The sequence below is a fragment of the Arabidopsis thaliana genome (genome assembly GCF_000001735.4).
Source record: "Arabidopsis thaliana chromosome 1 sequence".
Taxonomy (NCBI): domain Eukaryota; kingdom Viridiplantae; phylum Streptophyta; class Magnoliopsida; order Brassicales; family Brassicaceae; genus Arabidopsis; species Arabidopsis thaliana.
In genome coordinates, this window is record NC_003070.9 from 24,682,350 (window position 1) to 24,699,055 (window position 16,706).

Genomic DNA, 16,706 nt, shown 5'->3' on the forward strand with positions numbered 1-16,706 from the left:
TTCATTCATCATGTTTTGCATTGCCATTCCTGACCATTATAGTATTATACTTTAGAAGCTTATTTTATAAAAGAACATCAAATTTCTAATCATAAATATTCCAGTGATCAATCAATTGTTGGCACGACTTTATTTTAATATATTGAATTTCTGTCTGCATATTATGAATTTCTCATCGTGAATATTCTATGATGTATCGGTTTATCTTCAATTATTTCAAAAGTATGATTAGTAGTCATTTTTAACTAAAATACCTCTTTAAATTAATCAATACAGAAGCTTGAACTAAGGGCATCTCTATTGGTGCTTTATATTTTGCTCCAAACTCTATATATGGTGTAAAATTACTCCAACAGTACTCTAAATATTGTTCTAAAAATAGATATATGAATTTGGTAAAAAAAAAAATTATATTATCTATTTTTGGAGCATACTTTTTTAATTTACAAAGTACTCCCTTAATTTTAATATAGTATCATTTTATACATAAAGAAAATAAAATAACTAAATTATATAATTACATTAACATATATTAAAATTAGACAAATGATAAATTAAAAGTATATAAACAAGATTAAATTTGTTCTTAAACACCATAATCTAGTAATTTAATAATCCGGTAGGTTTCTTCGAGATCCACTAAAATTATTAAAATATTAAACAAAGGAAGTAGATGTCGATGCAGCTTGTTGATCAAGTCTTTTTCTTAAGATTTTTGCTTGTTCAGATTGAAGATATGCACGGAGATTTGGATCTTCTATGGAATTTAAGTTTCGATATAAAACTTTGTTTTCTTCTTTTTGTTCTCTCAATGCTAAACTCTTACTTTGCATCTCCAAATATTGTTGTCTTTGTGCACTTGTCTTCTTTAATTGCTCCATGAGTTGTTTATTCCCTTCTTCGAAAGTCTTGATAACATCCAATATTTGATCATTTTTTCTTTTCAATTTTGACTTTTTCACTCTAATTGGTCGTTGATATGGAGATCTTCCAATAATGTCATCTTCATCATCTAAGTTAAGAGAAAATGAAAACGAACCTGAAGACGCTTGTGAAACAGAATCGAGGGTAGGATTTTCTAATCCGCATAGATTTAAGACTTTTTTAGCTTGAGTAGCACCATCTTTAAACTTTTCAAAGTTTCTAATAATGTTCCATACATGATCAAATTTCCAACCAGATTTGAAATGTTTATCTTGCATTAGCATTTCTTTTGCTTGATTGAACTACATACAATTTAGAAAAAATATAAATAAATAAATATTCAAAAAAACATATTAATAGAGAGAATACTCACTATATCATCACTTGACGCACCACTAGAACGTCGATTTTCACATAGTTTGATGCATGCATGTAATTTTTTGCTAGCTTTCTCAATAGTTTGTAATCGACACTGGAGAGATTTTTTTGAACGTTTACTCCAAGTTGGATTTTTTCTATTTTCGAAAGATTCTGCCACGCGATCCCAAAAATGGTCAGAGGATTGGTAAACACCGATGATTGGATCTTGAGAAATATCCATATAAACTTGACATAAAAACTTATCTTCTTCGTTAGAATATCCAGTAGAACGAGGCATTATAGTTAAGAAAAAGAAAAAAATGTATAGAAAATTTTGGAATGGTTGGATGTTGTGAATGGAACTAAAGATCAATTATGATATTTATAGAAAATATTGGAGCAAATCTCTGTAAATCTCTGATCTATTTGTAGAAAACTCTAAATTTAGAGCAAAAAATAGAGTCAAAATTAGAGATGGTCTAAGATTTAAAAAAATGGACACATGTCGTAGAAATGTTGATATGTATAATCAAATACATAATTGCACATGTACCATTAAAGGTACTTTCCTTTCTCCACCGAATTCTGAACAACAATACATGTCATGTAAAGGTCTTGTTTAAAAGTTTTTCTGTGTAACAAAGAAATTTTCAAACGTTTGGCATGTCATTATTTTGAGTCGTGTAACAATATTTTGATAATATTTTGTGACGGATCTACAAGCGTAAATCATCTCCTCTCTAAAATGTAACACCTCGATTTCAATCTCGGACGGTAGCACTTTAACACTCTTTTAACCACACTTGGGGGTTCTTTTCAAAATGTTATTTCCACACTTTTTTTGTTAGTATTCTTTTCCCTAGTTGGCAAAAAAAGAAAGATATAAAACAAACAAAAGAACAATAAAGACAGAGCCCTATATCCTCTTATATTGTCATGGTCGGTGCATGCTTCACTGTTCGCCGAACTATAGCAAACAAGATAAGAACTCATGGTGTTAAGGTCGGTTCACGATTTACTATGCAAATAAATAGTATCAGATTAAAGTCGATGTATTTTTGTTTTGTCAGAAAATTAAAGGTCGATGTATATTGTCCACTATATGCAATGAAATAGCATGATAAACTGAAAGTCTGTACTTGTATAATAAAACTTTGAAAAATGTCCTATCTCCATCATGTAAGAACTAAGAAGTAAGTTTTGCAAAAGAAAATCCAAGCGTGTTAACACCACATTTGAGTCACTTTAGAATTTTGACGTTGTTTTGTAACTACATTATACTAAATTACTAATATTGGAAAATAAACACTAATTGTAGTACAAAATATAAATGAACCAATGCTGAATTTGTTTTCTTGTTAAATTCATAATTTACCTACAACATATATAAATGAAAAAGTAATATTGGTAATTGGGCATGATCTAATATGGTACATTAACCAATGGTGTTTGTGTGTACTTAGGTTCGTAATTAAGTTGTACATGTGAATAATTGAGGAAGTGGAGACAGGTGGAGAGACATAACTGGATGGGGCAGGCAGATAATGATGATAGTGTTTTCCATAATGGCCCATCCAATATCTTTTATCGTGACACATGATCCTCTCACCATTCCTTGAATATGCTTTCTAACTATATATTCTCTTAAACAAAAATATTACATTGAGGAAATGAAAATAACATATTATATGTCACATAAAGGTTCATATCAAAGTCTACTTCAGTTTATATAATTTGTATCCTAGTTAAGATGTTAGTGTATGAATTATGATTATAGTACATACAAACGAATGGAATTTGATATATTTAAATTAAATTTTCAGTATCATAGGTTTTAGTGAAGACTAAGTTTATGTGAAAATGTGTCATCATTGTCAATGAATTTTCCTCAAATTCGGTCTCTTTATAAAGAAAAATTGTGCTATGATCCTTGGAATTTAATATCTATTTTTTTTGCAGATATGAATATGAAATATCAAAAAGTTACCCAGAGATCAATAATAACAAACATAAAATTCATCATTTAATCATTAAAATTGGATGCACAATTTCACGATTCGTTTGCCTTTTCTTTTGTTTTTAATTATTTTCTAATAGTCTTTTGAGATTTACCATTTTGTCGAATTGTATCATCAATATAGCCCACGCAAAAGGTTTTTATATGATGGATCTTGAAAAATTGATTCTCCAAACAAACTGGCCCATTGGGCCAACATAGATTTGTAACGGCTACACTCACCCTGAAGAAATTATTCGGTGGAAAAATCAGCCCAGCTCATAGCTATCTTAAAACAAAAAAAAAAATTTTACTTCTCTTAAAACATCAAACGTTTCAGAGGCTGGTTCTTTTGAGGAAGATTCAACTGCATCCAAGGATTTGTCTTATGTTGGAGACTTGTAGTGAATAGGAAGATTCTTTAGCTAATTAAAATAATGATTGGATCAATTTCTTCTTGGAACTCTTCCAAAGAACATGAATTGTTTTGACTTTGGTCTTTGGTCATCTCATCTTTTAAGCCTCCAGCTAGTGAAAACACAATTTTGCAAGCCCAAGGAAAAAGGTTGCCATAAGCCTAATTGGATTACGCTGAGCTGCTTTCATACGTAAGAATTCTTCTAAGCTTGTTATCGGCTCCTGCTTTATCAGACCAGATAATGCCCCAGTGCATATTTATTCACTCAAAAGTGTGTTGTATCATCTATAGTTCCAATACACTCAGCCACAAGTCACAAGCAACAGAAGAAGAAAATAAAAAGATTTCACATAGATTTTATTAAAACAGAGAATCACATAAAATGATCTGCTTCTCCTTAAGCCTTAGCAGTTTCACCTTCAGCTTCCCAAAAAGCCGTTTTCTTTCCGGTTTTCGTCACGGTCTGTAAAACTGCGTCTGGCTGCACGTTGCCTTTCACCGTCACTTTCTGCTCCTTTATATCAACGTCAAATGACTCCACGCCTGAAACCAAAAAACCGAGTGAAGAGAGTGATGTTCCATGCTTTAGAAAAGATAGAAAACATTGCAGATTCCGCGATATCGACAATCTTTTCCGATGAATCTATATGTTTACCGTAAGACAAGTGGGTTCAAAGCATTTTGATACAGATCATAACATCAATAGCCAAAATAAGAAAAATAATCTAACCTTCCATTTTCCCAAGAACTCTTTTCACAGCTCCAACACATCCCTCACATGTCATGGCCACTCTGAGAACAACGGTCTAAACGATATATAAACATAAGTAACCCATAAGCTTAACTTCTGTGCAACTTATAGATCAAACGAACAAGACAATCATATAGCTAAGAATCAGATTCAACTTAACAAAAGTGATCTACCAAAACCATTTGAAACACTAACTAAAGATCATCTGAAAACCAAACACAAGACACCAAACCCTTTTTAGATTCAAGATCTGTGTTTCTGAAAATGCTTTTGAACCACAGATCAATTGATATATCATATTTAGATCGATGGAATAGAAAAGAAGAAGGAATTCAATAAGATAAGACCTAGATCCAGAACAATCTTTATAATGACCCCAGATCGAGAAATTGAGAATTCAAAGAACAGAATCAACACTGATGAAAAATACCTGAGACATAGCTTTCGATTCAACCACCGACAAGGCTTGAAAGAGAGAGAGACTTGCAGTGTTTTGATAGGATACGGCTTGGAACAAGTCTTTAAGCATAAAATGATTGTACTTTGTACTACTAATATTTTAAGATTCTCTTTCTGAAACCCATGATCTATTTTGTTTTTGGTCTTTTTTATTTTTATTTTCACAATTGCGTTTTCAATTAAAGATAAATATAGAAAAATAAGAAACATTAAATTAGACACATGTTTTATATGTGTTTACCACATTGTTATGATCTAAAAATTACAAAAGTAGTAAAAATACTTTTTATGCACATTTTTCTTTGACACAACTTTTTATACACATATATGATTACATTTAAAATTGATACTTACTACTAATTTTTAAAAAATATGTTTATCACATTCAAAATATATAATAAGGAATTCTCAGAAATGTCCTAAAATACTACTATACTAAGTTTTTGTCCAAAAAGTACCAATATTAGTTTTTTTCAAAAATACCACTACAATTGTTTTAGTCCAGAAATACCACAAACACTCAAAATAATTTTGTAAGGTTTACAATTTCAAAATTTAGGTTTGAGTGTATTATTTTCGGTTTAGAGTCTTAGTTTTTAGGGTTTATAATTAAGGTTTGAAGGCTTAAAGTTTTAGTTTCAGTTTTGTGGTATTTTTGGAAAAATAGCTTTAATGGTATTTTGAAACAAAAACTCATTTTAAGGGTGTTTTTAAGAATTTCCCATTCTCTTTTTCTTAATTCATTTTTAATGCAACAATTAATTAAATATAATTTATTGCAACAACTAACTAATCCGTTTGAGAGTATAAGTGGCAATATGTTTTATTTTTTGGGTAAGGAGTGGCAATATGTTAGGTATCCAAATGTTTTAACTAAATTAATATTTTTTACATCCAAATGCTAGTATTTTTAGACACAAAGTACCCATCTTTAAAGAAGATAAAAAATTCATAATGGCATGTAATGTTAATATTATCAAACTAAATTTTTGTTTTTATTCATATTTAGTGCTGTTCAATTTATATATAAATTCTTTATTTTATTTTTTTTGTTCAAATATATATATATTTTATATAAAACTTAATTTTAGTCATGAATCGTTTTTTTTATTTTGAAAAAAAATTAGTAAGTAACGTCCATACCAATTAATCACTCTTTAAATGTGTATGAGCTATTTTGGTTTTCCTTTCCAAAATTTGAAACGAACATACAAAAAACATCTCATTGTGCACTCAATACTCAACTTCAATTTATTCATAGTATCACACATTAACACATAAATGAAACAACTTATATTTTTTCCTCCTATTGCTCATTCCTTTCAAATTTCATCTAAAACCATAAGATTTGGATTTCTGTATTTTTAAGTAAAGAAATCTTCTCAATCCTCTCAAATCCTTCAAAATTCTTAAGAATCAAATCCACAAATTGTTTTCAATAACAATGAATTTTAAGATAGATTTTTAAATCATTAATTCAATAGAACTGGATTTCATTAGAGTTTTTAAAATCCATAATTGAATAACATAAGATTTGTAAATTTTACACAAATCACTTAAATACTAGATTGAATACACCCCCTCTAAGAAAACAACTTTTAACAAGAACTTTGTATTCTCTTTTACACATATAGACATAACAGAAAAGGGCAAAGACAAAATGAGTTTCAAGTTCATTCTTATAGCTACGCTTCTACTTTTATGCATCGCATCTTCCAATTCGACCATCACTTTACTTTTTAGAAATCAGAAAATTAGTAAGTTTATACTTTGATTCATGAATCATGCATAAGTCCAAACAGTGTAATGTGTAATTTTAAAAAATGTTTTATAATCAATTTTTGATGTGTTACAAGTCCATGAAGAAGAAGAAGAAGGTGGAAAGATTCACATTCACAAGGGAATGAAGATCTCCGTAGAACATAGCCGTTCACCTCCTGCAAAAGGCTTTTATTCGCATGCATACGGTTCGTTATTCGATAGATGTAATAATGTACTTAGAAGATTCAATTGTGAGTGATTTTCTTATATATACTGATTTCCTTCGGAAGATACACATTTCTGAAACCTATTTTGAAAGTATGCTGACAACATTAGAGATGGAAATAAAACTATATGCCATTTGAAATTTCTAGAGGGCAGTTACTAAAGGTTTTGGGTCATCAAATCAATTCTTCGATGGTTTAGTTTGATCGCTATTCCATTTTTAGAGAAACTGTGTAAAGCTTTGTTTTTATTCTAGAATGTACATGTATATCACTAGGGAAGTAGTTCAATATCAAAGAATATTGGATTAGAACAAACGTGTGTAATTCCGGTCTAAACGGAGGATTCCGGTAGGTCGGGACGGTTGTTCCAGCAAGCTCATCCACGGAAAAATCCTGACCGTCCATTTCCTGATCCTCTTCCGCAGGCTTCTCTCGCATCCTTGTGACAAAATCCTTTTTTTCTTTCTTTCTAACAGTAAATGAGAAAAATTATGGACCACTCACGTCGCAATGAGTTCTTGGCTCAAGTCCTTAACTAGTGAACTATCCACTAGTTAGCATTTACCAATAAGAATTCGGTTAGTTTTCTAATATACATGATGTAGACATGTAGTTTGGTTTATATATGTTAAATATATGTATAAATTGTTACCGAATTAATAGTTTGTAACCAAATAATTACATTGCTAGATTTATTTAATTCATTAAAAAAACACCTTAATAATGTTGCGGCAGGATATCATTATGCATAGGTAGGTATTCCGACAAAAAATGACCTTTTAAGTTCTAAAATTAGAATAAACCACTGGAACTCAAAAATGTAGTTCGTTAATCCAAATATACATATTAAAAGTAGGATTGCCAAGAAAATCTTCAAATTCTGGTAAAATTGGCACGTAGGATAGAGTTTTGTTGTTGTCGTAAATTCATGTTAAATCTTGGTTTGATGGTTGTAAAGTGTGTTGTTTAGAAGTTAAAACCGCGTTTTATAATTAACAACATTTTAAATGACAGCAAATAAACAAAACGAATTACTTCTTTTGGGTGTTCATTATCTTTTATAAATAACTTTTTCTTCATTTTTCTTAAATTTTTCATTAGCCTATAAGTAGTTCTCGGGAACAAAGTTTTCTAGTACTTAAATATATAAATCTTACATATCTTATGTTACTTGTTGATATCAAAAGAAAAGTTGAAAATGAAGAAGATTACAAAAAAGCTATCAATGAAATACGTGAAGCTCCATAAGCAAAAAAAGCTCCGCCAAGACGGGTCCATGAAGTCAGAGGAAGACGGTGGAGAGCCTTTCCGGGAATCTCATTCGCCGGATTATGCGGAAAGTAATGAAACAAAGGAGACTCCTAAGGTTACAAAGATTATGGAGTCCATGCATCGTAAGCTGATGCTAAAAGACAAGGCAAATAAAAAGAAAATTCACGTGGACGATCAATCCCAAATGTCAGAACGTTCGGTTAGGAATGGTGGTCGTGATCGCAAGGACCAGCTTGATGAAGGCTCGGTTAGAAACATGAATCGCGATGGTACGGACCAGCTTGTAGGCTCAGTTAAAAACAGTCATATGGATCATCTTGAAGATTTGATTAGGGGTCGTGATCGTATGGAAGGTTCCAATAGGAATGGTGCTCGTAATCGTGTGGACCAGCTTGAAGGTTTTAGCAAAAACGGTGAGAAACATCAGCATGAAGAAAATACTGTTAAAACAAGCGATCAAATAGATCAATCAGAAAAATCAACTAAAAGTCCATCTGATTTTGCTTCAAAAAAAGATTATCTTGATTGGATTGAATATGTGGAAGGATCGAATCATCATTGTTTCGATCGATCCGAAGATTCCGAAAAATCTTATATAAGAGAGGATATCGATCATGACGCGATAAGCGTTGGGATATCAGAAGGATCCATAGAGGGGAACAACGATGAGAGTCTATTACTCAAGAGTTCTAAGTATAGAAAAAACGAGAAATTTGAAGATTCAAAAGGTTATAAGAAAGGAAAAGGTAGCAAGGCTAAAGATTCACTGAAATGTCAATTAGTTGACTAAATGTTGAATGTGCATTTTAGTCCTAACAAAATAAATGTTTCTTTCATAATGTATAATATGATCATTGATCATTTAGTTAGTATGAACAACTACTCTGTATGATCATTACTTTCAATGAAAATTGTGGTTTTCTTATTAAAAGCTCGAGCTCGTCATGGACTCATGGCAGTGGTAATTTGGTCACCAAAATCTGGCTGCGAGACTCCAAAGACGATTACATGTGTCGGCATCCCCTAAAGTTATGTCATGTATGCTCAGTGTTTCCTCGCATTACTCTCCAATTTTTGCCTTGCAAGATACTTTTGTGCATGGGCATGGCTTGTCACTTGTGTCGCGAACCTTGTCTTCACATATTTCCTCGATATATTTCAATCTCTTTTTCTAGTATATTCTTTAATCCTTCCAGATATAATCTGAAACTTCATTGAATTAACAAGTTCATAACCAAGATCGTCTATCATTTAAAGGCCTTAATTAAAAAAGAAAAGTCAATAACAAAGAACACTTTGTTAATATCCTCACATTAAATTAATTAATAATCATCTATAAATATATCATTAACCAACAGACCCGTTATTCATTTTTAAAACTTGATTAATTCTCTCGCAACCACCCACAAAAGTGATAAAAGCATAAGTATAAAAATGTCAAGAGATTTGACAAAATTTTGTAGGCCGAGTTAGATTGACTTAGGTTCGTCCCAAACGGCTAAATCACTTGTCCATGCTTACCAAGATGCCAAAATACACGACATATTCCACAACAAACAAATTCCGCTATCTGATAATTCCCGAAAATATGTTCCAAAAATATATAGAAATGATGGAAACAAAATAATATTTTAAAATCTTTAATATTCATTAACTAATGATTTATGAAAAATTATTAAAAAATGATTTGAATATTTTATAAATCTATTAAGACGAAAACAAGCCATGTTTATTCTCTCTTATAAGCTATGTATAGTATTTGTAAGTTACTATTAGTATGGGTAACAATTATAAGAAAACGAATCAATTTATTAATAGATAAATTAAGATAAAATCACATAAAAGTAAGAAAAAGGACCAAATGTAATAAAGAGTAAGAGAAATACAGAGAAACAAACAAAAGAGTCGCAACGGCTATTTCGTAGTTACCAACTTATTTTGCTGTCCAATGCACAACTTGTTCTTACACCAAAAGTTGTGCTCTTTAAACTTGCATTTATTCTACCCAAAAAAAAAAAAAATTGCTCAATATATATACAAATATATACCATAGTTTATCACTAACAATCAGTAGTATTATGTTTCACACTAATATACTCAAAATTAATCATCAAATCATATTAATATTAGTGATTAACAAACAACAAAGAAGCTAATTAAGACTTTTCTTTCCCACAGTACAACTCTCTGACTGTGTAACTCACTCTGTCAACTACAAGATTACAAAAGACCGTTAGATTTCATCTTTGACCATTTGAAATCTTAAGATCAAATCTCAGCCGTCCATTCCACCGTTACCAATCTCTCTCTTTCGATATAATCAACAAATTTTCTAACTTTTTCTCGGTGTCCTTTCTCAATCAGAAGCTTTACCCTATTTTCTCTATACCTCCCACGCAATTTCTCTCATTCCTTTCTTTGTGGGTTTTTGTTTATTCTTCACAAAGTTAACATTTTTAGACTCAAAACTCATTCTTTTGCCCTTCCTCTGTTTCTCCTCTCTTGGGGTTTATCTTAGATTCTCCAAAAAAGTCTCTCTCTTTCCATGGCTTCTCTTCTCCATCTTCTTCTCCTTTCTCTTTCTCTTTTAGTTCTTGCTTCAGCTTCTCCTTCTCCTCCAGCTGATGAAGGTGAGATTCTTGTATCTGATTCAATCTTGTACTTTGAGTTTCAGATTCAATCTTTACTCCCAAATTTGAAAGTTTTGATTTTTGCATGTGTTAATGTTCTTCTAGAAAACCAAATGTTCCATTTTTTATGTAGTAATAATTCCACTGTCAGTGATTAATGAAAATAGCTTTAATATAAAGTAATTAAAGACAAGTCCTTTTGTATGTATGTGTTGGATTTGATTCATTGAGTATGTTTGAGAGTGTGGTAGGTTATGATAATAAATGTCAGTATGTGTGTTTGGCAGGTGGGTTTGTTTTTAAATGCTCACTAAGAAACAAGAAATGGTGAATTTTCATGTCCCCAAATATTTATTACAAGACAAATAATTCAATGTCTAATGTTTTGACCAGAGACATAGTTCTTTTTAGTTAAGTCTATGAATCCAAATCTTTGAGTATTGTACACTCTTTTGGACTAGTTCTAGATATGTTGATACTAATGGTTTAGTTGAAATCAATATATTTTTTGTAGGTTCATATATTGGAGTAAACATAGGGACTGATCTTTCTGATATGCCACATCCAACACAAGTTGTTGCTCTACTAAAAGCTCAAGAAATCCGACATATTCGATTATACAACGCTGATCCCGGGTTGTTGATTGCTCTAGCAAACACTGGTATCAAAGTTATAATCTCCATTCCTAATGACCAGCTTCTTGGTATAGGTCAATCCAATTCAACCGCAGCGAATTGGGTTAAACGCAATGTCATTGCACATTACCCTGCAACGATGATAACCGCGGTTTCTGTTGGCTCTGAGGTGCTAACCAGTCTCTCTAATGCAGCACCTGTTCTAGTCAGTGCTATAAAGAACGTTCATGCTGCTTTACTCTCGGCGAATCTTGACAAGTTGATAAAAGTTTCTACTCCTTTATCAACTTCCTTGATTCTTGATCCTTTTCCTCCATCGCAAGCGTTCTTTAACCGTTCTTTGAATGCGGTTATAGTTCCGTTACTAAGCTTCTTGCAGTCAACAAACTCATACCTGATGGTGAATGTGTATCCATACATTGACTATATGCAATCAAACGGTGTGATTCCGTTAGACTACGCGTTGTTCAAACCGATACCTCCAAACAAAGAAGCTGTTGATGCAAACACTCTTGTTCGTTACTCAAACGCTTTTGATGCAATGGTTGATGCAACGTACTTCGCTATGGCGTTCCTCAACTTCACAAACATTCCGGTTTTAGTAACCGAATCAGGCTGGCCTTCGAAAGGAGAAACCAATGAGCCTGATGCTACACTTGACAACGCCAACACTTACAACAGTAATCTCATTAGACATGTTCTTAACAAGACCGGAACTCCGAAACGCCCGGGGATCGCTGTGAGTACTTATATTTACGAGCTTTACAATGAAGATACAAAAGCAGGTTTATCAGAGAAGAATTGGGGGTTGTTTAATGCAAATGGTGAACCGGTTTACGTACTTCGGTTGACTAACTCGGGCTCGGTTCTAGCTAACGATACAACGAACCAGACTTATTGTACTGCAAGAGAAGGTGCTGATACAAAGATGCTTCAAGCTGCTCTTGATTGGGCTTGTGGTCCTGGAAAGATTGATTGTTCGCCTATTAAGCAAGGAGAGACTTGTTATGAACCGGATAATGTCGTCGCGCATGCTAACTACGCGTTTGATACTTATTATCATCAGACTGGGAATAATCCTGATGCTTGCAACTTCAATGGTGTTGCTAGTATCACTACCACAGATCCAAGTAAGAAACATAAAAAGCCTTTTTTGATTATACATTGCATTGTGTAATACTGTTTTTTACCGTTAATTAGTAAAAAAGCTAATTTTTTCTTGCTTGGTTGTTTCAATGCAGGTCATGGTACATGTGTGTTTGCTGGGAGGTAAATTATTCTGTTTCCTTATACTCTTTTGTTGGTAGATATGTTCATTCTTGGTTTCGATTAGGAAATGTATTGATTTGGTTTTTCGGATTAAAAAGAATGACTTCATGTTAATTGTGTTAAGTTTTTTTTAGTATCAGATCAGTTAGTCCAAATGAAACACTCATATTGTATAAATTTTTAATGGTTGTTTATTTTACCTCGATTGCAGCCGCGGTAATGGTAGAAACGGGACGTCTGTGAACATAACAGCGCCATCGGCAAACTCAACAACTTCTTCTGGAATACGGAGTGATTTGTATTACAGTCGGGGTATATGGAGTATCTTGACAGTAATGATTTTGAACGTTGCTAATATCTTGTGAGAAATCTTTGGGACATAACAATGTTAGTTTCTGTTCCGAGAAGTTTTTTTAACTTTCTTAGGTGGGATTGGAGTTAGAATTGAGGCCGATTGTGTTGGATTCGATTTTGTACACAACAAAAACCAAGATAACATTCTAATGGTCTTTTTTATCCCATTGTTCGTTTTTGATCCGTTACTCAGAAAGTGAAGTTTAGGGTTTCTGTAGATAAAATTCACAATTGACTAAAAGATTTTTTCGTATATTATTAGATTCAACCAACTAACAATAACAGCTTTCTCATTTACAGCTAAATCTCTTTTAACTTCAATAACCAAAAGTGACTGTGAAAGTGTGAAACAAGAAAAGAGGAAAATAAAAGCAGAGTAGAGCCATCCTAAACGTAATTAAACCAAACCAGACTTTGCCACATATTTAGTCAGAGACTAAGAATAAAGAACACAAAAGTACATGACAAGATGCGAAGTCTTGCTTCTGTTTAAGAGATGTTCATAGCTTCAGCATGATAGCTTTCGAGATCTTTGTCGAGATCCGCAGCAGACTTCTCCACTGGCTTCTTTCCACCTCGCCCACCGCTTTTATTCCCTCTGCCACCACCATTACCCCGGCCTCTACCACGGAACCCGCCTCGACCAGCTGTCACACCACCTTGTTGGTTTTGTTGGCTGTCATAAATAAACAATATGATAAGATAAGATGATAAAACCAATGCATGATCAGCCCACATGAATGACAACGAGATCAGACTCTTGAACACTTACAGTGGAAGGCGTCTCCCAGAAGGACCTGAACCTCTTCCTCTTCCTACTCTCCCACCTCTAACTCCTTGTCTGCAATAATCAGTGATACATTCACTTCAGCACATAAACTCAAAACTATTCTCTTGTAAAAAAAAAACAGACCGGCAACATACCCAATGAAGACACTCCTCTTCATCCTTCCATTCAATCCAGTCACATTAACACGAGCTGCGACAGGAGCAGATTCAGTATTTCCACCCAGAATCTCCAGTTTCATAGGCCTTCCATCCAAAAGTACATTATTGTATTTCCTCATAGCTTGAATTGCATCACTTCTTCTCATATACACAACTTCAGCCGATCCCTGTATGACACAGAACATCAGATATCAAATATTACAGAAACACGGTAATGAACAGATAAACCATAGCAAAAAGAAAACAGAACTTACACTTGGACGCCCATTTTTGTCATAGTGAATTGCATATCTTTTCAGCTCTCCAATTTCAGCATAGAGTTCCTAGATTCCATATGATAGTACAAACCAATTTCAGAAAACTCCACAGAACCAAAACAACAGAAGCACTGGAACATAGATGTCAGGCTATACCCTTATATCTTCATTTGTCACTCCCTGATCAAGGTTGGTAATATAAACTGTGGTTCCGACTTCCACTCCTGATACCCCAACAGCTCTAAGGGTTTCTTCATACAAATCATTCTGATTCTGCCATGGCAAGCTCCTCTTCCTGCGGGCAAGCTGATCCAGTAGAACATATCAAGTCAGCTAAAAGGGTCTGTAGAATCTTGAAGCCACATTAATCAACAAATTTCTTGAAAGAGGAGAAAACACCCATTTGGCTGAAAGTACTAAAGCAAAGAGCTCCAGGAAGAAGTAGTCAAGAACCATCCAAGGAGATACCAAATGAAACGTAGGGAAACAAGTAAATTTGACTAACTTCATATGAATCATACTGGTGTTATCAGTCAGTCTCTGAAGCCAAAAACGAAAACTGAGACTGCCGTCACACTCCGAAGAAATTCCAGATGTACCATCGTGAACTTCATGCATAGTGCAAATACCCCCACTTTGATAACCCATCATAAATCCTATTTACTGTTAAAATTTCTGAAATTCCCCCTAAAACCACACACATTTTCAGGCTTTATCCCCCTGTAGATAACCCTATGTGGACTACTTAGCTTAAAGGAGCTCCTCAATAAACCTATAGCGAGTGACAATATCAACCGAAAACTTCTGCACATCTATTCATGCCTCTTGAAGTTCCCAGATTTTAACCATAAAAACCACTAATTGCAGGAAAGAAGCTTTTCTAAGAAGATGTTAGAAGATTCTTGTAATCTGAATCATCATCAGAAGTAACGGTATATGCATGTATGATTCTTCTCCAAGGACAAAAGAGCATTAAAAGATCATCCATCTTAAGTTTTAGCATGCTTCGGTATTTGGTGGCACAGAGTTCCAATCAAGATTTCGAGCTTGCCTTGTTTATGGAGAAGGATGATGATGGCCGAGTATTAACAGCAAGAGGACCTCTACGAACAGGTCCACCTCCTCTTCCACCTCCTACAACACCATTAGGTCCACCACGTCCACGTCCACTCTTACGGGAAACTCCTTTACCTCCAGACCTTGCAGCTGCAGACCTTTCACTCTTACTCTTCTTCACAATTTCATCAAGAGTCATATTCAAAGCGTCTGACATCTTCAATCCAATAAAATCAAACTAAACCTGAACAAATTGGAGTTTAGAAAATTACAATTAGCTACCACCAACACAATGACAACACACGCCATCAAAATCGAAGGAGATCAAGCAATAATTATAAAATTCAAGCTCAAATACACAAATCAAGGACGGTGAATCATATCCACTGCTCGAATTCAAAGATCTGATTATCGGAACATATGAACCAATAGATTCCTAAAACCTAGAAAACAATTCTCATAAGCGATATCGAGAAAACACGAATCACTGCAAAATTTTAGACGGAAACTCGTAATCGCATCTCAGAAACATAGATCAAAGCCCTAGATCTAGATTCGTAATCGAAAAAGTGAAATCAATCGGAAACATTATACGCGAAACCAGATGAATCGAGAATCGAAACGTTACCAGATTAGGAGAAAAGACAGATCGGAGAAGATCGAGAGATCTGTGTTAGGGTTTTGAGGAAGCTTTTGGGGATTTTTTTTTTCTCTTGAGGATTTGATGAACGAAGGGGGGGAAATAGTTTGTGATTGAGATTACTGGTTAATGGAGAGGAGAAGGTATCTTTTTTTATATAGGACTAGGTCAGCAGGGTAATTATGTAACTTTTCTCGATTTAGGGGGGGCGTTTTGCGTCTCTTATCAAAAGTAGACAATTACCAAAAAACCGTAAGGGAAGATTGCCAGCTATGCGTTTCCGCGTTTAGTTAAAAATAGTTTATAAGATAAGGATTATACTTTTCGAAGATATCAAAAATGCCCCAGTTGTTTTTCTAATTGATATGTTGATACTACAATTTTTTTTTTTTTTTTTTATTGTGTATATGTAAGAATCTATCAATCTATCATTCCTACGGAACCTTTTTGGTACTCCTGAAAAACAAATCTTGATCAAACCTATATTTGCATATGCAGTTTAAGATTATGTCCAGTGGTGAGAACCTTCTATAGACTCTCACTATTTTTTTGTTTTATTTTTTTTTGGAAAGATTTATTAATTTTGTTATCTTTCCATGGTAGGTTCTCCAAGTAGGGTTCTTTAAAAGAAAGTGTATATGATCCTTTGTGGCTCAAGATCAGTTCCAATTTTATTATGTGATCCTTGTGCCTTGTAATAGATGTCTAAAGATGAGTGTTAAAGAGAAAAACAAACCAAAAGACATGAC

The 16,706-nt window shown here is 33.3% G+C and overlaps 5 protein-coding genes and 1 non-coding gene across 11 annotated transcripts; 3 read left to right on the forward strand and 3 right to left on the reverse strand.

The window, feature by feature from the left end:
* Positions 1-557: 557 nt before the first annotated feature.
* AT1G66235 (no-apical-meristem-associated carboxy-terminal domain protein) lies at positions 558-1,647 on the reverse strand. 2 transcript variants are annotated; one of them, NM_001334233.1, is made up of 2 exons: positions 1,318-1,647; positions 558-1,226 (listed from the first exon to the last, which is right to left on the reverse strand). In NM_001334233.1, exons 1-2 carry the CDS (start codon positions 1,354-1,356, stop codon positions 657-659), a joined length of 609 nt encoding a protein of 202 aa, NP_001322493.1. In that variant the 5' UTR covers positions 1,357-1,647; the 3' UTR covers positions 558-656. The 2 variants fall into 2 exon arrangements, with proteins under 2 accessions (NP_001322493.1, NP_683473.2); NM_148632.2 differs by having other exon boundaries at positions 582-1,226; positions 1,298-1,637.
* Positions 1,648-3,764: 2,117 nt separating this feature from the next.
* On the reverse strand, positions 3,765-5,068 carry ATX1 (homolog of anti-oxidant 1). Of its 3 annotated transcripts, none has more exons than NM_105295.4 (3): positions 4,880-5,068; positions 4,429-4,504; positions 3,765-4,241 (listed from the first exon to the last, which is right to left on the reverse strand). In NM_105295.4, exons 1-3 carry the CDS (start codon positions 4,976-4,978, stop codon positions 4,096-4,098), a joined length of 321 nt encoding a protein of 106 aa, NP_564870.1. In that variant the 5' UTR covers positions 4,979-5,068; the 3' UTR covers positions 3,765-4,095. The 3 variants fall into 3 exon arrangements, with proteins under 3 accessions (NP_564870.1, NP_001154453.1, NP_001185328.1); NM_001160981.2 differs by having other exon boundaries at positions 3,907-4,241; positions 4,797-4,887; NM_001198399.1 differs by lacking the exon at positions 4,429-4,504 and having other exon boundaries at positions 3,907-4,241; positions 4,880-4,983.
* A 1,532-nt stretch (positions 5,069-6,600) lies between these two features.
* AT1G09785 lies at positions 6,601-7,029 on the forward strand. 2 transcript variants are annotated; one of them, NR_143528.1, is made up of 2 exons: positions 6,601-6,665; positions 6,765-7,029. It is a non-coding gene; the product is annotated as an uncharacterized misc_RNA (transcript). The 2 variants fall into 2 exon arrangements; NR_143529.1 differs by having other exon boundaries at positions 6,651-6,927.
* Positions 7,030-8,094: 1,065 nt separating this feature from the next.
* Positions 8,095-8,958, forward strand: AT1G66245 (uncharacterized protein; the record flags this gene model as incomplete). Its single annotated transcript, NM_148633.1, has 1 exon — positions 8,095-8,958. One exon carries the CDS (start codon positions 8,095-8,097, stop codon positions 8,956-8,958), a length of 864 nt encoding a protein of 287 aa, NP_683474.1.
* Positions 8,959-10,449: 1,491 nt separating this feature from the next.
* AT1G66250 (O-Glycosyl hydrolases family 17 protein) lies at positions 10,450-13,311 on the forward strand. The gene is made up of 4 exons (NM_105296.3): positions 10,450-10,798; positions 11,313-12,563; positions 12,675-12,702; positions 12,914-13,311. The coding sequence occupies exons 1-4, from the start codon at positions 10,714-10,716 to the stop codon at positions 13,065-13,067; spliced, it is 1,518 nt and encodes a 505-aa protein (NP_176799.2). The 5' UTR covers positions 10,450-10,713; the 3' UTR covers positions 13,068-13,311.
* On the reverse strand, positions 13,288-16,565 carry AT1G66260 (RNA-binding (RRM/RBD/RNP motifs) family protein). 2 transcript variants are annotated; one of them, NM_001198400.1, is made up of 8 exons: positions 16,500-16,565; positions 15,946-16,027; positions 15,313-15,561; positions 14,418-14,567; positions 14,259-14,327; positions 13,981-14,171; positions 13,829-13,897; positions 13,297-13,732 (listed from the first exon to the last, which is right to left on the reverse strand). In NM_001198400.1, the coding sequence occupies exons 3-8, from the start codon at positions 15,532-15,534 to the stop codon at positions 13,546-13,548; spliced, it is 888 nt and encodes a 295-aa protein (NP_001185329.1). In that variant the 5' UTR covers positions 15,535-15,561; positions 15,946-16,027; positions 16,500-16,565; the 3' UTR covers positions 13,297-13,545. The 2 variants fall into 2 exon arrangements, with proteins under 2 accessions (NP_564871.1, NP_001185329.1); NM_105297.4 differs by lacking the exon at positions 16,500-16,565 and having other exon boundaries at positions 13,288-13,732; positions 15,946-16,135.
* Positions 16,566-16,706: the final 141 nt, after the last annotated feature.